At 40.5% G+C, this 27,133-nt stretch overlaps 2 protein-coding genes across 2 annotated transcripts; one reads left to right on the top strand and one right to left on the bottom strand.

Annotated features, from left to right (window-relative positions):
* Positions 1-640: 640 nt before the first annotated feature.
* LOC149312562 (patatin-like phospholipase domain-containing protein 2) lies at positions 641-7,757 on the bottom strand. The gene is made up of 5 exons (XM_089527210.1): positions 7,710-7,757; positions 7,125-7,334; positions 5,000-5,060; positions 3,096-3,314; positions 641-660 (listed from the first exon to the last, which is right to left on the bottom strand). Exons 1-5 carry the CDS (start codon positions 7,755-7,757, stop codon positions 641-643), a joined length of 558 nt encoding a protein of 185 aa, XP_089383336.1.
* Positions 7,758-14,763: 7,006 nt separating this feature from the next.
* On the top strand, positions 14,764-23,182 carry CREBL2 (cAMP responsive element binding protein like 2). Its single transcript, XM_089526916.1, has 4 exons — positions 14,764-14,878; positions 20,193-20,390; positions 21,469-21,616; positions 22,384-23,182. The coding sequence occupies exons 1-4, from the start codon at positions 14,864-14,866 to the stop codon at positions 22,386-22,388; spliced, it is 366 nt and encodes a 121-aa protein (XP_089383042.1). The 5' UTR covers positions 14,764-14,863; the 3' UTR covers positions 22,389-23,182.
* Positions 23,183-27,133: the final 3,951 nt, after the last annotated feature.

The raw sequence follows: 27,133 nt of genomic DNA, 5'->3' as shown, positions 1-27,133 counted from the left end.
TCAACATTCCTCAATGAAACCTGAGAGGCATACTATTTAACAGTCTGAGAAAAAAATTAAACCTGAGAAGCATACTTTAATATTACTATTAAAGTACTGGATTTTAAAGTGACTGCAAATGTTAGTAGATACTTGCTTTGGGAAGTGGACACAAAAAAGCAGAAAGTACTCTAAATTACAAGTATCTGCTATTTCTTTATGAAGTACAATACAATGTAGTGGTGAATTGGACAGTGCCTACAGCATGCTTAAAATAGCAACCCTATATGCATTTACTTGGGAGTAAGTCCCTTTGAATTCAGTGGAACGTATTTCTGTGTAGTCATGTATAACACTGCCATTGCATCTCCAATAAAGGGATCTTACTGGCATACATTGCAAGGTATTTTCTTTTTTATAAGAAAAATAGTAATTTACAACCATGCAAAGCATAGCATATTTGTAAGGATGGAACTCAGCAATGTCCCCATGCAAGAGCTTCCAAGTGTGCCAAACACAGCTTAATTATATGCATATCTACACAAGCATTATTAGCCTTAGTACAACAGGGCCCCAGACTACAAAGTACAACTAAGTTTCATGCAATAGGCTTCCTGAGCGGCAAACCAGAATTTGGTTTCATGGAGCCGTGTTCTGGGCTTTAAGCAACCTCTCTGATCTCTGAAAATTGATGGGAGATAAGCAGAGGAAACAGATTACAGGTAGGATGGGAACTGCCCTCCTCTCTGTGCTAAACCTAGCCTGAAGTTCCCCATTCTTCTATTATACACAAAAAGGTTGTCCAAAAAGCTGAGTGTGACTTGCCCAAGGTTTCCCAGTGGGTTTATATGGCTGTTAGGATTCTAATACCTTACTATATAAAACATCCAAGTTATTGCCAGTTATCTGATTTTATTGATAAAGTTTTAGTTGTCTCCCACTGAGATAGATAATCCAGTCAAATCTCAACAATCTGCTGAACAGCCTACTCATTGTGTTTACTGCAGGGAATCAGTAATCTGTTTTCTTTCTCCCAGTCGGGACAGATGCATAAAAAGAAAAAGAAAGAAATTTCCAAATGCTAAAGCATCAGGTTTTGGGGTGTATAAAGTAAAATGTGCTGGTTATCAGAAGCCTTGTTCATTCACAGCCAGCCCAGTCAACACTTTCTTCATTTTAACATTCTCTCTGAAATGATTTTTTCTTTCCTTGTAATCTTAAAATGTGAATACTTGAATTGATCCAAGCTCTCTGCATGCCTTCTCTGGATGCATGTAGCAACTCAGGCCTGCAACAAGGTTTAATTTGTGTATCTTCTTGTATATTCTTGATTATATGTTTTTACTGTTTTTATACATTTTTATATAATTGTGACTTTTATATGTAATTTGTATGTATTGATATTTTTATTGTACACCGCTTTGATCACCGGAAAAGTGGTATAGAAATAAATGCTTATTATTATTATTATTATTATTATTATTATTATTATTATATTTCTCAACTTCAACCAAAGCACTGGCTACAAAGAACTTGGCCAAAAACGACTTCTTTGAAATATACAGAACTATATCCTACTTCTTAGACAAATCATTTTACTAAATCAGTCTACACATTACACAAAGCATTCTCCATACTGAAATTTTAACTTTGTTTTTTTATAAATAGTGGTTTATTTCTAAGTTATTTGTACATAGTAGAATAAAATGTTAGCAAACAGAGATTGAACAACAAATTGTTTCATCCTATATATAAGCCAACAAAGATGAAGAACAATATTGCTGACTACAGATGCATAAAAATATAAGCATTATATTGTTGTTGTCACAGATCTAAAAATACAATCATAGAGTTGGAATGGGCCATGAAGGCAATCTACTCTACCCACTGCCATGAAGGAATATTCATATATTAGTTCATTCATTCATTCAATGCCGCTTTTCTCTCAGAAAGTGACCCAAGGCAGCTCCAGATAAAATTGTTTAAAACTTTACAATAAAGATTTTAAACCAATTAAAATCACCTAGTTATAAATAGTATAAAATCATATAAAACACACAAAGGTTAAAAAATATAACTAGAACACTTACCCCATATAAAAGCCTCTCTGACACAATTATCTATCAAAAGCCTGCTTGAATGAAAACATCTTTGTCTGCTTAGTGAAAGAAAAGCAGAGAGGGGACTAAACAGCTAAAGTATTCTTGAAAGATGTCCATCCAACCCATTTAGTAGTTTGATTACTTTCAAAGCGGTTCTGACTTATGGCAACCCTGCCATAGGGTTTTCTTGGTAAGATTTATTCAGACGAGTTGTTCCATTACATTTCTTTAAGGCTGAGAGTGCATCTTCCACAAAAAAAACTCAGTGAGTTTCCATGGCTGAGCACCCTGGAATCCTAGTCCAATATTCAAATCACCATGCCATGCTCACTCTCAAGTATAATCCTAGTCCAATATTCAAATCACCATGCCATGCTCACTCTCAAGTATAATCCTAGTCCAATATTCAAATCACCATGCCATGCTCACTCTCAAGTATAATCCTAGTCCAATATTCAAATCACCATGCCATGCTCACTCTCAAGTATAATCCTAGTCCAATATTCAAATCACCATGCCATGCTCACTCTCAAGTATAATCCTAGTCCAATATTCAAATCACCATGCCATGCTCACTCTCAAGTATAATCCTAGTCCAATATTCAAATCACCATGCCATGCTCACTCTCAAGTATAATCCTAGTCCAATATTCAAATCACCATGCCATGCTCACTCTCAAGTATAATCCTAGTCCAATATTCAAATCACCATGCCATGCTCACTCTCAAGTATAATCCTAGTCCAATATTCAAATCACCATGCCATGCTCACTCTCAAGTATAATCCTAGTCCAATATTCAAATCACCATGCCATGCTCACTCTCAAGTATAATTTAAGCCAAGTCTATCGTTCAAAAGCCCTACTGACAGATTTCTCAAACTGGTCACTTACTGAGTTCTCTTGCAGCCACAGAATTTTGGCTGGATTGTGTCAATTGTTATTTGCATCTATTACTAATAATTGAAACAGTCTAACAATTAAATAAAAGGGGAAGATACATTAGATCTTTTACCTCTACGAAGTCTTGGAGGTAGTTTCTCAAAAATGGTTTTATCCAGTGGCCAAGCCGATAATGTTAGCTGGTCCATAAGCATTTCTTCATCTTCCATTTCTTTTTTGCCTTGATGTACTAAAATGGTCCTTTTATCCATGTAATTTGGTATCTGTGCATATTCCTGATGACCTTGCTTTGTTAATGACAGGTCAATAAAGACTGAATCCAGGACTATACCTGAACAAACAAAATGAAGGGTTTTTTATTCCAAGAATCACAGACATCATGACTCCACAAGGCAACAAAAAGTGTTATGACAGCACACACTTCCCAGTCAAATAACTTTCAAATCTTGGAATAAGAATTTCACATGGTCAGGAACAAACTAGCTCTGAGGAAGTGGCAATGTCATCTTAGAATATCTTAATATTCATATCCTAGCCCCAGTAAATATCACAGTTTAGTGAAGAATGTTCACTGCTTATAACAAGAATCTCGTTGTGTTAGCTTAGATGCTCTAATTGGCCCATGAAATACCAGCCAATGTAGTTAAAGGAGAACTACTGTATATTCCTTGTGCTGATCCACCCCAAACAGTGGTCTAGTTCAAATGCAATGCCCAAACCACACTTTGGCTATCATGGACTGTCTTCAAAGTCATACACACCTCCTCTGCCTTGAGCATTTTGATTCTTTCCTTCTTTTGTGTGGCCTACAGGGTGTTTTTTAACTGAGAAGTTGACAACCATCAATCTGAATTGGGTTCCAGTTCTAATTTTGAGGCAAACCATGGTTAGCATAAACCAACTATGGAAAGAATTGGAACATGAAGGCAAAAAGGATTGGCTTTTGCAATGCATTACCATGGATTGGTTTTTACAGTGAATCAACCTATCAGAGTTCCACACTGATATTATTTGCTAAGCTCGGTTTAAAGGATGCTGCAGGAGGTCACCCATTTCTGCCACAGCACACCATGTTATAACTGCTTCCATAGCGCTCAGTGGGCTCCATCACTAAAGTTGTTCTTGCAAAAGAACAATGTTTAGTTCTTTTTGGTAAGGAATTTGAATGCCTAAGCCTCAAAGCAAATGTGAATGAAAGAGTGGATATAAATAACAAGGTTGTTTGTGACTGTATGTACTTAGTAGAATTTCTGACCAATTAAGTATGCTATGAACATTTCTCTCAAATTTTAACAAAACATTTCCAAATAATTATACTTAAGCCTTGCAATTCAGTTCACAAATCACACTGTGCGGATGTAAAACACAAATATTCTTAAAAATCTAGATTACGCTGACATTGCTTATATTTGAAGCCAAGATTAGGAATGTGCAACAAACCATAACAGCATACAGCTTTTTGGAAGTGCATGATCACAAAAAACAGAACATGTTCTGGAAGCAACAATACCCTTTTTATTTTTACTGCAACCATCCAGCTAGGCTACTGCTATTGACACAATTATGCACTCTTCATTCTCATCAAGTCTTTGAAAAAGAAAAAAGACCCATGCTATTCACAAATGCTATATTATAAGAATATGGGTAAAACCTGCTACTATGAGGAAACAGGGTAACAGTTCCTGGCAAGCACAACATTGCCTGATTTAGTTTGAAAATGCTAACTACATTGCACAGCACTATTATCTGATATGCAATTAAAACCGAAGAAGCAATTGTACTATCTCAGATTCTGTGCAGCTAACACTAGATTTACCCTGGACCTCAACTTCTAAACATTTGTTAAAGGTAGGTCCACATAATGTGTTACAGTTATGTCATCTGGCTGTAACAAAGACTTGAGTGACAGTAGCAAATATAAAAATAAACTGCAGATCTTCATACTATTACAAACGTACAACCCTCTGCCTGTTTGCCATCCCTATTATAAATCTTAAATTACATACATTGACATACCATTTTCTCGCAAGTATCTAAGAGCATCTGAATATCCTTGCTCACAGATCTCTCCTAGCACCTGAAAAGAGAATTACAGAAGATTAGTATCTGAAGGGAAAAGGTTTTAAAGTGATGAAGCAAATATATTCATGTCTGGCTCAAGAACTTTTATAGATCACACAGTTGCGAACTAATGTATGATAACATATTGCATGACATTCAATGAATACGTCTTGCCACGTTCACAAAAATGCTAAGTATCAAAACAATCCTAGACTACTACCATTCTTCTGAAATTATGTATTAACTGAAAGAAAAAAGTTTTAAAATGATGAAGCAAAGATATTCATGTGTGGCTCAAGGATTTTTATAGATGACACAGTTGCAAACTGATGTATGATAACATATTGCGTGACATTCGATGAATACGTCTTGCCACATTCACAAAAATGCTAAGTATCAAAATAATCCTAGACTACCATTCTTCTGAAATTAAGCGGTATTCATCTAATATGTGATTTCATATTAGCTAACCCCACTTCTGACAACACATGCATGGCTGACCCTCCCTGCTCTTGGCCATTTCCCCCATACACCAGTTCATTAAATATGTAGTTCTCCTAAGGAGGTAGTTTTTTCCAAGGTTAGTCCAAAACTTGGTTCTCCCTGAGAGTAACCAGTGATAGAGCACAACCACCAGGCCACCTAGTATTGCTAGTTTCAGAGTCCTATACAAACAGAAAAAGAAAGGAAACAGAACTTTTAAAAACCAAACAATTGAGATTTTTTTTAAAAAAAGATGTAAATAAATATTCAATTTCTAGATGTCAGACTCTTATTTCATATGCATCTTCATTTAGCACATCCAATCCGACCTCAAAGAGAGTCAAATTCCATAGGGAAACCCACAGGGTGACCTTAAGCAAGTCACACTCTCTCAGCCTCAAAGAAAGGCAAAAACCACTATGAACAAATTTTGCATAGAAAACCCCATGATAGATTCACCTTAGGTCATCATAAGTCAGCAACTTGAAGGCACACAACAACAACAATATGGATCAGTGTTATTACATTTAAAGTCTCTCCATCGCTGCAGCAACCAAGAACATAAAGGTACTCAATGTGATGGTGCCATTCCATAGTGCAAGTATGTGTAGGCACTGCTGGCATGAATGACATGTCATAAGAAGGATGCCATTGCTAATATTCACGTGGGCATAAAAATGTGTTTAATGGTTCTTAGGTTGTTTTTGAGGTCAAGGATTATGCTTGTATAGGGTTGTGTTTTAATCAGATTACCACTCTGTGTGTGTGTGTGTGTGTGTGTACGTGCACATGCAGCACCTTACTGCTACTGGGCTGTTTAACAAATATTTTAATCTGCTCCCAACATCTAAAGCAGGATAAACTTTAAATTTAAGTGAATACACTCAAATAAAATAAATTTATATTGCATAACCAGATAACAGATGCCATTTGTTGGCATGCCACTTAACACAGCCGGCAGGTTAACACAAGACAATTACAAAGCATCTGATCCATCTACTTACACAAAACAGGAGGGATCATTAAAATAATTCACCAGATTAGAAAAAATAAATAATTTGGCACTTGAGCAATACAATGAAATAATTTTGCAATGAGGTAAGAACAGAAAAGGAGAGTGAAGAAACTCCAAGTGTTATAAATTTGGCTCAATGAATACTTCAGCTTGGTAAACCAAAATCATTTAAAGCAATTGTACTGGAAGGTATTTATAGATTTACCTTGCTGGAACATTAACTGAATCAAAACTACTATAATCATCTAGTCCCTAAACTACAGAGGGGTACCACTCTGTATATTTGGCTTCTTCTAAATCCTAGGCTCACAACTTTCATCCTCCTTGACCATAGGTCATGCTAGCTAGGAGCTGGCGGTGAAAAGCTCTGGGAGTCTAGTTACATTATTCCTTGTTAACAGGAGTTGCTCCCATTGAATTTACTACTGCAAGACTAGATTTATGCATGCTCTTCCTGAGACAGTTGTGTACAAATTTATTTAGCTATCGTTTTGGGAAATCTCTCTCCCATTCAACAGAAATATATGTGTTAACATTCAGAAGAAAAAATTCAGTTGGCAGAAAATAGTGAATATACATTACTTTAGGCTCTGGTGGGAAAAGTGCTTGAGTTAAACGGTAGATATTCCCTAAGCTAAACTGAATGCTGGTGTTGGTCAAATTCATTTCATGGAAGTTTGCAGAATTGCCCTTGGGACAAATGTCACACTCCACAGAAAAAGATGAAATTGTGATGGTATTCTTTGAGTTATGCTGAGGTAAGTTGTCACTTATTCCGCCATCCACATAGCGCTTTAAATTGAAAGAAGGGGAAAGAAAAACCAAGTCTTATTTGTATAAGCAAAATTAACTACATTATAGATGTCAGGAGAAAATTGAGAAAGAAAAGACATATGGCCTTGTACTACTTTGTTAGGCCAGGAGACTGCTAGTATTGTAGAACCACAAATGGTTTTATTTGTAGGATTAGAATTTAGATGGGACTGTTCTTCACCTGTCAAGTATCATGCTGATTTGAGACTTATCAATTTAATTTCACTATTCATTGTCTTCAGCAGGCATGGGAATTAGGCAGCCCTCCAGATGTTGTTCTGCAATCCCCATCAGCCTTACCCAGCATAACCAATGGTGAAGAATACTGGGAGTAGTCCAACAACAAAGATTTACACCCTTGGTTGAGCATGTTGTGACTCTGGAGTCTTCTACTATGTCCATTACTGCTCAGCAGTGGCATTTTACATGATCAAGACTGGCCTAACTTGGCTAGTTACTTGGGAATATCAAAAGAGAGCCAAAGAGATATACAGGTTGAGTCTCCCTTATCCAGAATACCTGGGAGCAGAAGTGATTTGAATTTTGCATTCTTTTCAGATTTTGGAATATTTGTATATACATAAAGAGATATCTTGGAGATGCTACCCAAGTTTAAACATGAAATGCATTTATGTTCTATATATAACCCTGAAGGTAATTTTATACATAGTATTTTATTTTATTTTTTGCATGAAACTGTGTACATAGAACCATCAGAAAACAAAGGTGTCACTATCTCAGCCACACATGTGGACAATCTTCAATTTTGGAGATTGTGGCATTCCAGATACGGGATACTCAACTTGCATCTCAAGATGGCACAGTGTCATACAGAATGTAAAGATGAAATTCTCGGACAATATGCTTGTCTAGTAGATTCTGCACCATTGGAAACCCAAACCCAAAGAGTGCTCAATAATGGCTGGCTCCTTTTCATCCTGGAGAGAAGTGACCAGTGGGGTCCCACAGAGCTCTGTCCTGGGCCCAGTGCTGTTCAAAAGATGGATGCAAGCTACAGGAAAAGAGATTCCAACTCAATATTAGGAGGAACTTCCTGACAGTAAAGGCTGTTCAACAGTGGAACAAACTCCCCCAGAATGTAGTGGAATCTCCTTCCTTAGAGCTTTTTAAATGGAGGCTGGATGACCATCTGGAGGGAGATCTGGGGTAGGAAGGGCCATGAGGGAACCTCTTCTATTCCCTTCCATCCCCTTAAGTCTCCAACTTTCCTCTTTCTTTCCCTTTGTCTTCCATCTTTCCCTCCTTCCTTCCTTCCTTCCTTCCTTCTCTCTCTCTCTCTCTCTCTCTCTTTCTTTCTTTCTTTCTCCCTTCCTTCCTTCCTTCCTTTCCCCTTTCCTCTTTTCCTTTATCTCTCTTTCCCTCCCCTTTCCTCTCCTCCTTCCTTCTTTCTTTCCCTTTGTCTTCCACCTTTCCCTCCCTCCTCCTTTTCTTTTTCTTTCACTCCTTCCTTCCCTCTTTCTTTCGTTCTTTATTTCTTCTCATCCATCCTTCCTTCCCTCCTACTCTCTTTCCTGCCTTTGTCTCTTCCTCCCTCCCTTTCTTCCTTTTGTTCATTCCCTCTTTCTTTTGTTCTTTTTTCCCTCCCTCCCTCCTTCCTTTTGTTTATTCTTTCCTTTCCTATTTCTTCCTTCCTTCCTTCCTTCCTTCCTTCCTTCCTTCCTTCCTTCCTTCCTTCCCTCTTTCTTTCTTTCTTTCCTTCTTTCCTTTCTCTGTTCTTCTCCTTCTCTTCTCTCCTCCCTTCTTCTCCTTCCCTCCTTACCCTTCCTTCCCCCTTCCTTCCTTCCCCTCCTTCCTTCCCCTCCTTCCTTCCCCTCTTCCCTTCCCTCCTTCCCCTCCTTCCTTCCCCTCTCCCCCTCCCTCCTTCCCCTCTATCCTCCCCTTCCCCGTTTCCCTCCTTCCTTCCCTTATTCCCTTTTCACATATCTCTGTGTTGTGGTATGTTGAGAGGAGACTGTAGATAAGACATGGCTGAACAAAGATACAACCCATTTCCCTGTTTCAAGTCCCACACCCAATCCACAATACCAGACTAGCTCAGAGGGGTGTAAATATGTTATGTTTATGATGTTTTGATATTTATTTGGTTATTCACTTATTTACATTGTTTGCTCTGTATTTCTTGGTTGTATTGCTATTATCACATCCTGTTACTTGGCCTCATCCCACATAGCTAACATTTTCTGTTTGTCCCCCAAATAATAAAATGTTTTTGTGTTAAAGTATGAGTTCATGAATTAAAAAAATTATTAAAGCCCTATTGTGGTAATATTTTTAAATCTATGCTTTTTTTAACATGCTGGGACAGGCTTATTGTTCTTCCCTTTTCTCGCTGTTCTACTATTTCCTGAGAGAGACGGAGAGGCTTTTTAGTTTGGGAGACAGGTTTATGTGGCTGCCCTTTCCTGCCTCCCTGGTTCTGTTTCTCTGGCAGTGTATGTGTGTGTGTGTATATATATATATATATATATTTAAAGCCCCTGAGAAGCCCAGTCTCAGTCCCTCAAACACACACACATTTTAATTTTTCTTATATAGTCAAGGAGGTTTTGGAGACTAGAGGAGAAGCTGACCTGAAAACATTGTTGTAGGGGAGATCTTTAAATTTTTCACTTCCCCCACTTTTTTTTCCCCTTAAGGGGCTTGTGGGGACTTTTCCTCAGAGGAAGTGAATCAGAGACCTGCCTCTGGAAGGAGCTAGTAGTCAGGAGCTCTACATAACTATTGGCCCAGTGACTTGAACTCAGTGACAGAGCTTGGAGACAAAGGCCAGGTTTAGCAGGGGAAGCCCACGGTCTTGTTTCAGTGTCTCCTTAAGATTTCTCAGTATGGACACTGAAGGCCCTGCTGCACTCACCTGCAACACTTGTGGGATGTTTGTCTTCTTGCCTAGGGATATGGGAAACTTCACCTGCACTAAGTGCAAGTTGGTAGCCCTCTTAGAAGAGAAAGTACAGAAGCATCATAGGGAGCAAGAGGTTTTCCTGACCAGAACGGACCAAACAGTCTTGGACGGGAAACACACAGAGAAAGTTGCTGGGAGGAGGAGGTCACTTCACACACAAGAGAAGTAGATACAGTGGACCCTTGTTATACGCTATGGTTTGGTTCCCAGATCCCCCGTGTATAACAAAATCCGTGTATGCTCAAGTCCCATTAAATATAATGACATAGCAAAATGGTGTCCCTTATAAAAAATGAAAAATCAAGGTAAATGTATACTTTTTTGGGACATTTTCAAACCGTGTATGCTTGAATCCGTGTATAAAAAATCTGTGTATAAGAAGGGCCGACTGTAGTTGGAGGAAGGTCACACACCGAAGTAGGAAAACCAAGGAACATTCTGTACGCTTGCTGCTACAGAATCGATTTCAGTCTCTCTCTACTATCAAGGATGATGAGGAACAGCAGCAGGGACAGACCTCTGGGACAGAGCAGGGGACCCAGAGAGATCCACCAAAGGGAACAGTCACTGCTAAGCCTCGGAGGAGGCGTGTGGTGGTCATCAGGGACTCTTTGCTGAGAGGCACTGAACCAGTGGTTTGTGGGCCTGACAAGAGGAGTGCTGTCTCCCTAGGGCAAAGATCCATGATGCGACACAGAGGCTGACAAGACTTGTCAAGCCTACTGACTGTTACCCCTTTCTTTTGGTTCATCTGGTAACCAATGATACTTCAAGGCACAGCCTTCAGAATATCATAAGGGATTATGAGGCTTTGGGTAGGAAGTTGAAAGAGATGGATGCACAGGTTGTCATTTTATCTCTTCTCCCAGTTGAAGGGCATGGTCCAGGAAGGGAGAAGAAAATAGCGGATGTAAATAACTGGCTGCGTAGATGGTGCTGCCAAGAACGGTTTGGATTCTTGGACCATGGGCTGCAGTTCCATGAGGAGGGATTTCTGGCAAGGGATGGGTTGCATCTCACACCAGCTGGCAAAAACGTTTTTGCCAATAGTCTCAAGAATTTGATCAGGAGGGCTTTAAACTGAGTTATGTGGGGGAGGGAGACAGTATTCTGGGATCATCACAGGAACAACGGATGCAAGCTACAGGAAAAGAGATTCCAGCTCAACATTAGGAGGAACTTCCTGACAGTAAGGACGGTTCAACAGTGGAACACACTCCCTCAAGAGTGGTGTACAGTGGTACCCCGGGATATGAATTGATCGCGTTACGAAATTTCCGGGGTACGAAAAATCTAGATTGGAAAAAACTGTTCCGGGTAACGAAATGATTTTCGGGTTACGAAAATCATTTCGGTGCTTTTCGGCGCTTTTCGGCGCGAAATTCAAAAGCGAAGCGCGGCTAGCGGCTTTCCAGCGCTAAGCGCTAAGCCTTTTTGGGTTGCGAAAAGTATCGGGTTACGAACGGCGCCGCGGAACGAATTAATTTCGTAACCCGAGGTACCACTGTAGTTTCCTTCTTTGGAATCCTTTAAACAGAGGCTGGATGGCCATCTCTCAGGGATGCTTTGACTGAGAGTTCCTGCATGGCAGGGGGGTTGGACAGGATGGCCCTTGCGGTCTCTTCCAACTTTATGATTCTGTTATTCTACCTGGAGGTTTTTAAATTTGACAGAATATGCGCACCCTGCCACCTGTTGTTTTTTTAAAGGAGGGAGGAAAGTACACATCCGATTTCCCAACTGCTGAAAGAAACATCACCTTTGACGAAAGCGGAAGATAATTTGATTGACAGCAAAGGAGCCTTCATTTTAAACTGGTTTAGCAAATGTGAACTCTCCACGAAAGAGCTGCAATGGCATTCAGGGGTAAATTACCCTGAATAAGGTAAATTTAGTGGGCATTTGCTACCGGAGAGATTTGGGAGGGAAGGGGGGAGACCTGAATCTGCCCAGTTCCATCCAGCGCAAATGGGCCAGTGGAAATGGGGCCATAGAGTTTAAAGCACCTGGTTAGTTAGGGGTCTCAGGCCTCATTCACACTACATAATAAACTGGTTTTCAAACCAATGGCCTGTTACAGACTGCCAAAATAAAGCTGCTTCGGGTCTCTTTGGAGGTATGCTGTTTAAATGATGCATGCATCCTAAGAATCCGGAAGCTGCACCAAAGCCGCACTCCAGTGCTTAGGAATGGAGTGTGGCTTTGGCGCGACCTCTGGACTCTTAGGACCCATGCATCATTTAAATAGCATACCTCCAAAGAGACCTGAAGCAGCTTTATTTTGGCAGTCTGTAACAAGCCAATGTAAACCAGTTTAAAGGGCCCTTGTTTGCACTTGTGCCAAATTTCTGATGTGGTTTGCCGGGGGAGTGGGTGGCAGCGCTAAACCCAGATAAACTGGTTCTTCCAAATCTGTTGCATTCCTTACATCTTTTTAAATGAATTGATTCAGCGCGAGTGTGAACGCGCTGTCGTTTGGATTCGGTTCCCTGTGGCACGGTCACCCCTGTGATGTAACTCCATTTTGATTCAACCCTATTGATGAATGTGAATGAGAAGTGGAGTAAATTGAAATGGGCAGATTCGATCACTGTTTGAATACTGTGGACATCTATTTGGTGCTAAATCACTTCAATGATTTGACTCCAAAATAGATTTATTGTGCAGTGTGAATGAGAGGGCTCAGCTTCCAAGATCAGTTGGGATTTGGTCCCTTGGGGCTATACAGAGTCCCCATAAATTAAACTAATATGGCAAATATACCAACAACAACAACACAGAGAGAGCCAGTGTGCCATAGTGGTTTGAATGTTGGACCATATGACTCTGGAGACCAATTCCCCGCTCAGCCATGAAACCCACATTGGGCAAATCACACTCTCTCAGCCTCAAAAGATGGCAATGGCAAATCTCCTCTGAAGGAACCATTCCAAGAAAACCCCATGAGAGGGTTCTCTTAAGTCAGAAATGACTTGAAGGCATACAAAAACAAATCACCAAGTATGGCTGCTGTGTGTGTGTACATGGCTTTCAGTGGCCTGTCCATTTATGGTGATTCCATGAATCCCGCAAGGGTTTTTGAGGAAGGAGTGCTTTTAGGTGCTTTTGTCAGTTCCTTCCTGTACATTGGCAGTGGCCCCCAAATAGTGTCCTTGAAGAGATTTTGGATTTCAGCTCCCAGGAGACTCAGCCATGTTGGCCAATAGCCTGTGGTTATGGGAGCTGAAGTTCAAAATCCCTTAAAGAACACAGTTTGGGGACCAGTGCTCCAGATGATGTGCGGCCATTTCCTCACCGCCAAAGTGCTCTCTTGCCAAGAGACATGATGGCAACATGAGAGCCTTTACCACTGTACCACCACCAGTTTCTCTCAGAAATAATCCAGTTCGACACCATTTTAACGACTATGGCTGAATGCTATGGAATTCTGGGGAAAACTGAGGTGAACAATTCCTCTGCTGGATAGTCATGTGACTCTCCCACAACTTTACTGCATGTTATGCTCTTTCTGGCTGTTATGTGTTCTTCTGCTCAACATTAAGAATCAATGTTTTTCTAAAGATTATTACAGTGGTCCCCAAAATGTGCCTTTAAGAGATTTTGGACTTCAACTCCCAGAATCCCAGGCCATTGGCCAACACAGCTGAGGCTTCTGGGAGATGGAGTCCAAAATCTGTTGAAAGGCAGTTTGGGGACCACTGCTGAACCCTTTATAATAACAGTGGTCCCCAAACTGTGCTCTTTAAGGGATTTTGGACTTCAGCTCCCAGAATCCCAGGCTATTGGCCAACACGGCTGAGGCTTCTGGGAGATGGAGTCCAAAATCTATTAAAAGGCAGTTTGGGGACCACTGCTGAACCCTTTATATTATAACAGTGGTCCCCAAACAATCCTCTTTAAGGGATTTTGGACTTCAACTCCCAGAATCCCAGGCTATTGGCCAACACGGCTGAGGCTTCTGGGAGATGGAGTCCAAAATCTATTAAAAGGCAGTTTGGGGACCACTGCTGAACCCTTTATATTATAACAGTGGTCCCCAAACAATCCTCTTTAAGGGATTTTGGACTTCAACTCCCAGAATCCCAGGCTATTGGCCAACACGGCTGAGGCTTCTGGGAGATGGAGTCCAAAATCTATTAAAAGGCAGTTTGGGGACCACTGCTGAACCCTTTATATTATAACAGTGGTCCCCAAACAATCCTCTTTAAGGGATTTTGGACTTCAACTCCCAGAATCCCAGGCTATTGGCCAACACAGCTGAGGCTTCTGGGAGTTGGAGTCCAAAATCTCTTCAAGGCTAGGGCTGTCCTGAGGGATGCCTCCAATGCAGAGCTGCCCCTTCCTTCCAGACAAACAAGTCGCTGGCTGTCATGCAAAGGAGTCCTAAGCGTTTGTGGGACTGGCAGTCCTTGCAGGAGAAGCGTCCTCTTATGGCGACGGAGGCGAAGGCGGCGCGGAACTACAGTTCCCGAGATGCACCGGGGGACATCCGCCCCGCCTCCTTTTGGGAAAGGGAAAGCGTTCAAAACAAGGAACTGCGAGGCCAGGCGTCCTTAGAGGGGCACTCCGAGGAGGGGCTGCCCGCATGGACGACAGCAAAGTAAGGGGGGGCTCCTTGGTGATGAGGGGTGGCTTCCGAGAGGCCTTTGTTTTGGTACCCAGGGATTATTTTGCAGGTTAAATTGGTTCATTAGTCAAAGAGCGGGTATTGTATATAAGCCGTGCTCGGGTATTGTGTCGCATTAAGCGGGGTGTGTTGGCAGGAGAGGCAGCGAGGCCAAGTGGTTTCAGCTGTGGACGAGGAGCCCGAGTACCTGGGTTCGAATCCAGCTGGGAGACCTTGGGCGAGTCACACTCTCTCAGCCTCAAGGGAAGAAGGCAATGGCAAACCTCCTCAGGACAAATCTTGCCATGAAAACCCCATGATAGGGTCGTCATAAGTTGGAAATGGCCTGAAGGCATACAACAACAACAACAACAAACAAACAACACACATTTCAACACTATCTGACCCCATCCTCAAGGGGGCGCCCTGCACTCATCTATTCTCCACCTACAGGATGGTTTCCAAAACCAAACTGGTCTTACCACTTCATTTCCAGTCCCAAAGGCTAGTTCCCAGTGACCTTACGACTTGCTACTTCATTCCCATACGCAAAGGATTTTGGATTTGAATTGACATCCTCACATATCTATGGCGCGCGCGCGCGCGTGTGTGTGTGTGTGTGTGTGTGTGTATATATATATATATATATATATATGTCTGTGTCTGGTTTCCACTCCACTAAATGCATCTGAGTAAGTAGACTGAAGTCTAGGAACACTCCTGCTGTCAACTTCTTTCTTTCAGTGAGTCTCAAAGGGACCACCAGATCTTTCTATATTATTATTATTATTATTATTATATCATCCAAGTGCATCTGAGTAAGTAGACTGAAGTCTAGGAACGCTCCTGCTGTCAACTTCTTTCTTTCAGTGAGTCTCAAAGGGACCACCAGATCTTTCTATATTATTATTATTATTATTATTATATCCAAGTGCATCTGAGTAAGTAGACTGAAGTCTAGGAACGCTCCTGCTGTCAACTTCTTTCTTTCAGTGAGTCTCAGAGGGACCACCAGATCTTTCTATATCATTATTATTATTACTATTACTATTATTATTATTATTATTATTATTATTATATCCAAGTGCATCTGAGGAAGTAGACTGAAGTCAAGGAAGGCTCATGCTAACGTCTTTCTTTCATTTGGTCTCAAAGGTGCTGCAAGACCTCTCCACAAACAAAATGTTATGGGGCTGCACACCGCACGCCGTTCTTAGGGAGGCCATTCTTGTCGATGCTCATCTTCTTCCTTCCAACTGGCATTATAATCCTGCCCTAGTTTATGCACTTGTTGTAAGGCTGGCAATGAGAAGGTACTGAGAAGCCTAATGTCCTAACACAAGGATATAGCTGTGTTAGTCTGTGGAATCGGTATGTAGAGTGATGGTGTAGCACCTTTGAGAGTTAGTCCCAAAGGTCTATCTGCATTCATAACACAAAGAACCTGCAGGACTCACTCCTGTCTGCGTATCAAACGGTTTTCAAAACGCTAAGAAGCGGTCACAAAAAACAAGAATGTAAATTTTCTTTTATGACACTAAAAAAATTAGAATAAATCTTAAAATCCAGTTAGCATTTAATTAGAATATTTCACATCTCAGGCTTGGCCAGATAGATCACCAACAATGGTCCTCCCCGGCCTCGCATAGGGAGGCATGGAGATGCACTATCCATGACGCTGCAGCCATCTTCGAAAGCTCACGCTGAATGAGCCTCGAAGAGAAACGACAATGCAGAAAGAATCACAACCTGGAAACATCACCCAAGGAGACTTTCTGCTGTGCTTTCTGCAACCGGACCTGTTTATCCCGAATTGGCTTTTTTAGTCACCAACGCGCTAGTACAAAGCGCGGGATGAGTCCTTCCTGAATCTTCGTTCGCGAAGTAAAGCCAGAGAGAGAATATTTCACATGCTTTAGCCCAGTTGTAACATTAGCCCTGTAGGCAGGACAAAGAGATAATAATCAACACAGAGAAACAGAAGGTGACAACAACAACAAAGAAAGAACGAGAGACTTCTTCCACAAGAACTGAGAAATCGAAGAGAAATATAACCCAAGAGTGGAGATGGTATACGACAAGCAGAAGAACCACACTATCTGACCAAGTAGAAATAAAAAGGCAATGGAAACAGTACTCTGAATAATTATATAGAAGACATGAGAGGATGACAGATTTATTCATGGTAATCCTCGAATTTTAGAAAGTGAAGTGGACACTGCACTCAGAGCACTTGAAAGAAAAGAATCACCATGAGCAGATGGCAGACCGGTACAAATAGAGCTGCTTCAAGCTACAGAGACAGTGGGCTTGTACAGACTGGCACAATACACATGGCGTATGCCTGCCGCCACCCCGAAGCTGGTGTCATGCAGCCGCACTGCCCACATGAGGGGCAGCTTTTGGGTGCCCCGGCGGCACAGCATTTAGATGCCACACACCGCAGGAGCACTGAAAAGCTGCTGCAGCGGTGGAAAGGACAGCTTTTACTGGCACAAAGAGGAGTGGCAGATGGACTATGAAATAACACCATTGTATAGCTATTACACATATTATTAATTTTATGGCATGCCAGTTCATGGTTTTAGATATGTTCATTATAAATGGCTTTGTTGTGCAAATTTTAATTTTACTCACATGTAATATGCAATTATGGTTTATAACTAAAACAAATACGTTTTGTAATGTTAGTGGGTTATATAGTGCCATGAGTGTATATGGCATGTCACAGCATAATATAGGCAGAATAAAGCACACTGCTTTTAAAACAGTACCATCTATGTTGAGATGATCAGGAGGCAGCAAGTGAAGAGGAAGGTTGAAGACACAAGGATAGTAGGATTTAATTTACTAATTGTTTGTTAAAACAAAGTTGAAATTTAATAAACTAATGCAGACAAGTTGTTTGTAAAAAGTATTCAAAGATCTCTTGGAAGACTTCAGGAACATAATATTGAGTACATAGTGTTTTCTCATAGCATCTTTGTATATTTTGTTTTGGTAGTCCTTAATAGTGTTTTATTATTCTCAAAATGCAGATTATGGGTGGCGAAGATTTTTGAGAATAGTGAATTGCCTCAGGCTTTCTCTAAGAAGTTTGTACTTGAGTTGAGATTACAACCAGGAATTCTCTAGCTTGCATGTATTCATGTAAGACTTGCTACATCATATTTTGTTCAGCAGTATATGTTGTGGACACGAAATCCAACTCTAAAGTATATTAGTTATCTTTAAAATGCAGAGATAGTACTTAATAAAGGTATTTATGGCCTGTTACAGACTGCCAGAATAAAGCTGCTTCGGGTCTCTTTGGAGGTATGCTATTTAAATGATGCATGGGTCCTAAGAGTCCGGAGGTCGCGCCAAAGCCATACTCCATTCCTAAGCACTGGAGTGCAGCTTTGGTGCAGCTTCTGGATTCTTAGGATGCATGCATCATTTAAACAGCATACCTCCAAAGAGACCTGAAGCAGCTTTATTTTGGCAATCTGTAACAGGCCTATGTCTCTTTTTCTACCATGTGTAGAGTTGCTCATTTCAATTATTGTGTTTCTAGTCTGTATTTCAAGATAACAGTCATTTTGTATAAAGATAGCTTACTGCAATGTTGGCAGCCATAGTGATAGGAGGTGAAAATATATAATATAAAAACATAGCTTGTGTTGAGCAGAGTAAATTCTGCTTGTGCAGCTGGCATGCCTATGAGTAAATCCCTGATGCGTTTAGATATTAGCCTTACACTCCCACATGCTTGTAGCATGTCTTTTTAAATGTTACCTGTTGAATGTATAATCTTCCTTTTTACCAAACCATGCTCTAGTTGGTCAACCAGCAGTATCAAAATAATAACAAATCTAGTAAAACTGATCAGAAACCACAGCTAGTCGTATAGATCAAGACATTAATAATGGCTACAACAGCCAGTTTACGTGTCCAAGGAGCTGTCAGAATAAAAACATGGTAGATGCCTCCATAGTAATACTGTATGTTTTTTGTAATCCCAATAATTCACACAAAAAAGTAAAAGGGGTACACTTGAAGAAAATGTGGTGGGGATGTCCTTGGTGATATCATAGGAAGCCAGCCACATAAAACTGTTTGCTTCCATTTTGTACTTTAGTTTTTCAGATCTATTTAATTATTAAGTGCAGGAAAGGAATAAATACTTCCAGACTGATATTGAAGTACAAGGGTATTCAGAGAGGCCCACTGCTCTAATAATGTGCATTCCTATCTTTATTGACTCAATACTGAGGCATGTTAGAATAAAGATAAAAATGAAATGAGTGAGAGCCAGCATGGTGTAGTGGTTTGAGTACTGGACTACAACTCTGGAGACCAGGGTTCAATCCTCGCTCAGCCATGGAAACCCACTGAGTGACCTTGTCACAGACTCTCAACCTCTGAGGAAGGTAAAGACAAATCTCCTCTGAACAAATCTCCCCAAGAAAATCCTGTTATAAGTTCTCTTTAGGGTTGCCATATGTTGGAAACAATTTGAAGGCGACAGCAAACTGAGATGGGACAGCTTCACATAATTGATCAAACTTTAAATTCAGCTGGAATTAAACATACTATTTTGGGTAAAAAGAGTGGCAGATAGCAAGTGATTTTTGTACTCTGAATATTAAGTACCATATATACTCAACTATATATCGACCTCATGTATAAGTCAAGGGCAGGTTTTGGGGACAAAGTTTTGGATTGTTATATAACTCCTGCATAAATCGAGGGTAAAACTTAGGGGCATGTAACAAAGGATGCAGGGAAACAAAATGATATTAAAGCACACTGCTGTTTTCCCACTGAGACATTCAAATAGGCCAGAAGTGGCATTGCAGTGGATTAAAATAAAGAGGGTAGTGCTTCTTTTAGTTTCTTCTGGGGTGGACTTAAGCTCTCGCCTTTTGCCACTCTACTCAGAAAAGGTGATGGTTCCTTTTTTGATAAGAGATAAGGTACAGTACTTACATTGACCCATGGATAAGTTGACCTAGGTTTTTGGGGCCAATTTTTTGAATAAATTTGTAGACTTATACATGAGTATATACAGTAGTTGTAGCTGAAGGACTCCACAAAACCACTCCTTTTCTGTGCTAAGGTCAGGTGCAATAAAATGGTGCACCTGAGAGAGTGACTCTAAGTATGAGAGAGGAGTGTAAGTAATCACTAGACAAATTGGTAAAATCTCATATTCAGAGTAAATTCTGTCTTGTCTTTCAAGGTACCTAATAAATTTCATAGCATTCCTAGGAAAATCTTGTTTTTGCTTTCTTTCTTATGTAGAACTTAACTGTAATTTTTCTAGGTAGCTGGAGGCAAAGTGAAGAAACCAGGGAAACGAGGCCGTAAACCAGCTAAAATAGATTTGAAAGCCAAACTTGAGAGGAGCCGGCAGAGTGCCAGAGAATGCAGGGCAAGGAAGAAGCTGAGGTATCAGTACCTGGAAGAGCTGGTTTCCAGCAGAGAGAGAGCAATTTGTGCTCTCAGAGAAGAGTTGGAAATGGTAATCTTCTGTTCTTAACTTTACTGTTGTTTGGATGTTTTTAATTCTGTCACACTCTACATATCTTCATTTAATTTGGGATGGTTACAGGCTACACGTATTCACTTTTTCTCCACTTGGCAAGATAAAACAGAGAAGGAATGAGATTTACTGAATGGCTTTTAGGGATGAGCATTCTTGCTGCTAGGTAGCTAGCTGGGTTCCTATTGTTTAATCCCAACTAGAGTAGACTCATTAAATCAGTTGTTGGATGGTGAGTCAACATGTAGGTAAATCTCGATGAATCAGTGGGTCAGCTGTAGTATGGACTAACAATATAGTTTTAGGCCATAAAGTGCTAATACATGATGAAATGTCTAGGGAACTGTTAGTCTGCCTGGACTCAAGATAGTCAGCTTACCTTGTGGTTACATGTACACTAACTACCACCAGGGCCACACTTCTGTTTCTCCATTATGCCTTTTGCATATGCAGACTTTGGTTTATGATATTTTTGTGGTTCAAGGCATTCAAATTGAACTTAGACTGAAGTCCTGTACACACATGGGAATAAGCCTCATTGAAGTCAGTGTGTTTTATGTCTGAGTAAACATGCAAAAGATTAGATTAGATTTTATAAGCAAACTTAGGTATGTGACCTGGAATGGGCTTCATGTAACAGAAAGAGCAGGGGCCAGCCACTTGGACCAAGGTCCCATCCCCAAACAAAACTTACCAAGCCTGAATGATTTGCCCTCACAACTCTACACAGATGTGAGACCAAATCTTTCAGTACCAAGCAACTTTTAAAGGCACTCTTTAGGGCTAGGTTTGAGGAACAGAAGACACTCTATCATCTCCAGAGTAATATCTTGTCCTAGCTAGGCATCATATTCAGTAATATATCTCTTTTTTGATGCACACATGCTATTGTTCACTGTGGTCAGCATCACTGCCCCCGTGTCTCCAGCAGCTACCATTGCTTAGATGTCTAAGGGAAGGAAATCATTATTAGATCCTTCACACAAATAGCTTATACTAAGTTTACTGTGGACTTTACATTCTGCGACTCAGTTTTAATTGCTTTTCTCTATTTCAGTACAAGCAGTGGTGCATGGCAATGGACCAAGGGAAAATCCCCTCTGAAATTAAAGCTTTGCTTAGTGGGGAGGAACAAAGTAAACCCCAACAGAACTCGGCCAAGAGTTCCAAAGTTGTGAAGGCGGATGCAAACAGTCACAGTTCTTGTAAGTTGCTGGTTATGATATTTTTAACTTTGTTATGGTTGTTAGAGCAATGAGCAGGTAAGTAAAGATACTGAGGAGCAGTAATAGCAGCTGGCCACATGAGTTATTATACAGTCCGCCCCGCACTCTCAGGTCGGGTGGGAAACATCTTTTGAGAGTTCCAGATGCTCGATTTAGTTCATTTCGGAGGGCATTTTCAGTTTCGGCCCCTCAGCTCTGGAACTCTCTCCCCCATGAGCTCTGTACAGTCACCACCCTTGATGGTTTTAAGAAGAACCTGAAGACCTTTTTATTTCGCCAGGCTTTCCCCCCATGAGCCTGTTGTCATCTTTTCTCCCCTAGCAATGTAATTGGCAGATTCCATCTATCCAGCCATTTGTATGGGGTTGTTTTGTAGGGTTTTAATTGTTTTTAATTGTTAATTGTTGTATTTTTATGATATGATGTATGTTTTACTTGCTGTTGTACACCACTGTGATCCCTGGAATAGCGGTATAAAAATAAATTAAATTATTATTAATTATTATTGTTACATTACTCTTACAAAGGCTGAGACATGGACAAAGACTGTTTTCCTTTTCTTCTTCACTTCCACACTTCATTGTTAACAGTAACAGGGCTACAGGCAAAAACAGTACACAATATATTATAAGGTTTCATAGGATTATTTTTGGCTGATGGGCTGAAAACTTAAATAACAAACAGTTTCTAATTATCTTTCTTTCTTTCTTTCTTTCTTTCTTTCTTTCTTTCTTTCTTTCTTTCAGGGTGAAGATGAATTATGTAAAATTGAAGTCCCAACTTCTAGAACAAGCTAAAAGAAGCTAAAGTTCCTAAAAACAAACAGTGATTTGTAGTCTTTATGTTAATGTGCCCCTTTGCACGGAATGATTACAGTGATTATGCTGAAATGAACATGATTGTTGGATTATCAAAGAGTGTAATATCTAGCTGGTAGAATTAAATGTATGACTTCTAAACTCACATTATTTTCATATATTACAACTTATAGGTATGTAGATTTTGGGCTTTATGGTCTGGGTTTTGTTTGTTTGTATGTTTGTTTTTTGTACTGTCATAGTACTGTTCAATTAATAAAATATGTGCAGTGAAGTCAGATCTCATTTGCTTGATATTGATGTAACACTGAAGCTGTTATGCGTATATTTTTGGTATATGATGCAATGCTAATTGCTGTATCCCAGCATAGATTGCAAATATATAATTGCTACTACCTTCCTTCTCTCCTATTTCTGATTTAGTATATGGTCTGTGAGTCAAGAAATTCTCCCTTCCAGTCTCACTTTTGCTGCAGACTCATGTAGTACCCTTAGACAGGCCCACTTCACTTGCCATTTGAGACAATATTACTGGCCTTGTACAGATACTTCAGATCATATATGTGAAATGCTTTGATTTTGTAAATGTCCCTCTATGTGAAATTTTCTGTAAATGGATGCACGGCTGAACATGGGGTGAAACAGAACCTTTCCTCTGTCTGTAATGTGCTAGATTGTCTGTTTGCATGTTTTGTATTTGAATAAAGAGAACTATTTAAGAACGTCATCCTCCATCTATTGTCTGAAGAGTTACAATATTGCCTTGTCTCAGGCTGCTTCACACATAGATGCATCCTCTGTTAAGGTTTCTTGCAGAACCATGTGTTCCTTCACATGTACAGTACACCTTCTGTCTAAAATAAGAGGCACAAGTACGCTCTCTACTTGGAAATAATGATTTCCCCAGTCACCTGTACTACTGCTAAAGTGCAGAAAGTAAGAGGGCTTTTGGTCCATATCCAGACAGACAAATTATAATTGGTCAGTAATGGATTTGTAGTAAGCAATCTTTTCCTTACTATAAGCTGTTCATGCCATGAGAGGGTGCATATAAGGAGTATCCCTACACCTTTCTAATGTAGTACTACAGATGGTTGCTGATGCAAATGAGCACAGTTTATTACGCCAACCAAATCAAGAGGTTTTGTATTATATTGTTAATGTTTACTAGAGTGATAACTCAATCTCTTATTTTGCTCTTCTTTGTTTGATACAGAGTTCTATAAAGTGCATTGGATAGCTGGTCCACAGTTGGAGGCTGCCTATCTGCCCACCTAAAACATATGACCTAAATCTAGTTATTCCAAATTAGGCTATCAAATCAATGGAAATTTTCTAAGTCAACAGTTTGTAAAGTTCTACGGGTTCAAAGGGGCATGGGACTAACAACTGGATTTAGCCTTAGGTATAGCTGGGTTTCTTGCCACTTAGCATCTGTATTTCCTGGGACTTTTCTCAGCATCTGCCACTGAGATTTGGCTGCAGACTCCAAAATACACTAACATAAGGCAATTTACTAATACAGGCAATTACGTTAATTCAAAAATGATGCCTTTTATAAAACAGCAGTTGATGACCACAGTCACTTTAATTCAGATAGGAGCCTTTCTGCTGCCACTGCTACTCCCTACGATACTCTAAATTCAACATGTGCCAAACACCCCCAACCCAAATAGGACAGGGTGTAATGAAATAAGTTTGACAAAAGTGGATTTCTGTCACAAAGGGAGGATCTTCCCTCACTACACCTTTACTGAAAAGAGGGTCAAAGGATATCTAGCTGCAAGTATGTATACAGAGAGGCCAGATTAGCAAATCAATCTCTCGGTCAAAGTCATCATAAATAGTCATCATAAACCTTTTCAAAAGTATAAGGAATGCCAGGAGTGCTGGCTGGGACTGATGTATTTTTCACAGCTCAGCATTCCCATGGAAACCAGGTCTCCATTCCTACAACTAGAGAATCCCTCCCAGCTCCTGTTTCAGCAGGATCCTCAATATCCTCATGAGAGAAGAAAGTGAGAGAAACAACTTCTTTAGTATTAGAACAAGAGAAAAATATTGGAGGAAAAATAAAGATTTGGAATGAGTATAGCCAAAGAAAATAGTTTTATTGTATGCATCTGTTGATGCAACAAAGAAAAGAGAAACATCCTGCAGCCTATGGGCCACATGTAGGCCCAGGTCTGTTTCTGTGGGGCCTGGTACCCTCTTCCACATGACAAAGGTGAACTACCTCTCTTAGAAGCCTACAGGGTGGTGATTCACAGTTTAAAAAAGTACAGCTTTTAAACTTGCAACTTTTAAACATTTTAAAAAAGCATTCCCCCCCAAACGAGGGATTTCAGCCACTTTCCGGGATTGTTTTGTGTTTAGGGGCTTCAGTGTGGCCCTATCCAATGGATTCTAGGGAAAGAAGAATAGCCCTGGCCCCTGGAGCTTGTCCACTCTTGCAAAAAGACATAACTTCCCAAAGAGGTGGTGGTGATCTACAGAGAGCCACAATCTGACCTTATACTTGTTTATTTGGGAATAAGACCAAAAGATGTCAACACAGTCAATAGGCTAATCCCAGCCTTGTTTACTCAGGTCAGTGGAATTTACTCCTGAGCAAATATTTGTTGGTTTGAGCTCTGTAACTAAGAAACAGGATAAGCTAGCATCGTCAACCTTCATCATTTTTGCATGTGGAAAGCAGGACTGATTGGTTCCCTTGACTGTCACATCCTTTGCATTGGTTGGGATAATAAATGAGTGTGGGATGGGACATCTCATGGCCTAGAGTAATGGGGCTTTAGAAACTTCTCTCATCATGAAACATCTCTCCCTTTATCAACCCCACAAGCCCCACAAAGCTGCAAAGCCTATAGAATTGGACTGCAACTGACAAATACAACTGAGGAGTTGTTGGGATTGGTAGTCTGACAAAATTTGGAGAGCCAGATGTTCTTCACCCATGTTCTTGTAGAGGTTAGGAGCCCTGGTGGTGCAGTGGTAAAATACCTGTACTGCAGCCACTTACTCACAAATCACAAGGTTGTGAGTTCAGTTTCAGCCAGGGGCTCAGGGTCAACTCAGCCTTGCATCCTTCCATAGGTTGCTAAAATGAGTTCTCAGCTTGTTGGGGGCAATTAGCTTACACTTTGTAAACCGCTTTGGGAGTACTTAAGTGCACTGATAAGCGGTATAGAAATGTATTTGCTATTGCTTGCTATTGCTATATGGTTAGTACAGGCAACATACATGCAAACCAGCCATCATCATTCCTAGAAGTGCAGGTCCACATTCAGATGGATTTTGTTTTGTTTTTGAAATCTAAAACAAAATAAAACAAAACAAAACTTTCTTGTAGTTTACAGATGAACTACAGTTCCAAACAGAAAGGACTTCTGTGAGAGACTATAAAAAGCAAGGTGTTCTCTCTTGTGGAATAAAAAAGAACACGTTTCAGAAATAATGTCTGTTGCCTTACTTCCTCTCCTGAGCTTATCTGCAGAAGTTCACACAATGATTTCAGGTAGCCAGTCAAATGTTGAGCAAAAGGCTGGTAGCAATAATAACATATGCATATATATAATGCATATCCAAAGGAGGGCGACTAAAATGGTGAAAGATCTGGAAACCATGCCCTATGAAGAACGACTTAGCTGGGAATGTCTAGCCTGGAGAAGAGAGGGTTAAGAGGTGATATGATAGCCCTGTTTAAATACTTAAAGGGATGCCATATTGAGGAGGGAGCAAGCTTGTTTTCTGCTGCCCAGAGACTAGGACGTGGAGCAATGGATGCAAGCTACAGGAAAAGAGATTCCACCTCAACATTAGGCGAAACATCCTGACAGGAAGGGCTGTTCGACAGTGGAACACACTCCCTTGGAGTGTAGTGGAGTCTCCTTCTTTGGAGGTCTTCAAGCAGAGGCTGGATGGCCACCTGTCGGGTATGCTTTGATTGGGATTTCCTGCATGGCAGAATGGGGTTGGACTGGATGGCCCTTGTGGTCTCTTCCAACTCTATGATCCTATGATTGTATGTTGTTGTGTTCCTTCAAACAATTTCTGACTTATGGCGACCCTAAGGCAAACCTCTCATGGGGTTTTCTGGGACTGAGAGTGTGTGATGTGCCTAATATCACCCGGTGGGTTTCCATGGCTGAGCAGAGAGAATCAAACCCTAATCTACAGTGTCCTAGTCCAATACACTAATCACACTGCTTCCTAGCAATAGCAATAGCATTTACATTTCTATACAGCTTCATGCTGAACTAAGTAGTCTCTAGGCGGTTTACAATCTGTAAGCCAATTGCTCCCAACACGCTGGGTACTCATTTAAGTGACCTACAAAGGGATGGAAGGCTGAGTCAACCCTGGAGCTCTGGGATCGAACTCATAACCTTGTGGCTGCAATACTGGCTTTTAACCACTGTACCACCAGGGCTCCTATATAGCAGATACAAGGATGCATCTGTTTTGAATGATTCCCCTGCTCTATTGCGAACTGCAGTGTATGAGTGAGTGGCTGAAGAGGGTTATCAGCAATGCAGCAGAGGAGGACCAGGTTTAGGCTTCCTTTTTGCTATCGCCTTGATTCAAAATAGATCTTGATGATTACTATTAAATGAAAGAAAAATCCACTTTAAATGAAATTAAAATTCACACAACACATGTAGGCAATGCATTTAAT

The sequence above is a fragment of the Sceloporus occidentalis genome, unplaced genomic scaffold (genome assembly GCF_023333645.1).
Source record: "Sceloporus occidentalis isolate IW3139 unplaced genomic scaffold, rSceOcc1.0.p SCAF_5, whole genome shotgun sequence".
In the NCBI taxonomy this organism is placed as follows: domain Eukaryota; kingdom Metazoa; phylum Chordata; class Lepidosauria; order Squamata; family Phrynosomatidae; genus Sceloporus; species Sceloporus occidentalis.
The sequence above is the reverse complement of the archived record's forward strand: the minus strand, read 5'-3'. Positions and strand labels throughout refer to the sequence as shown.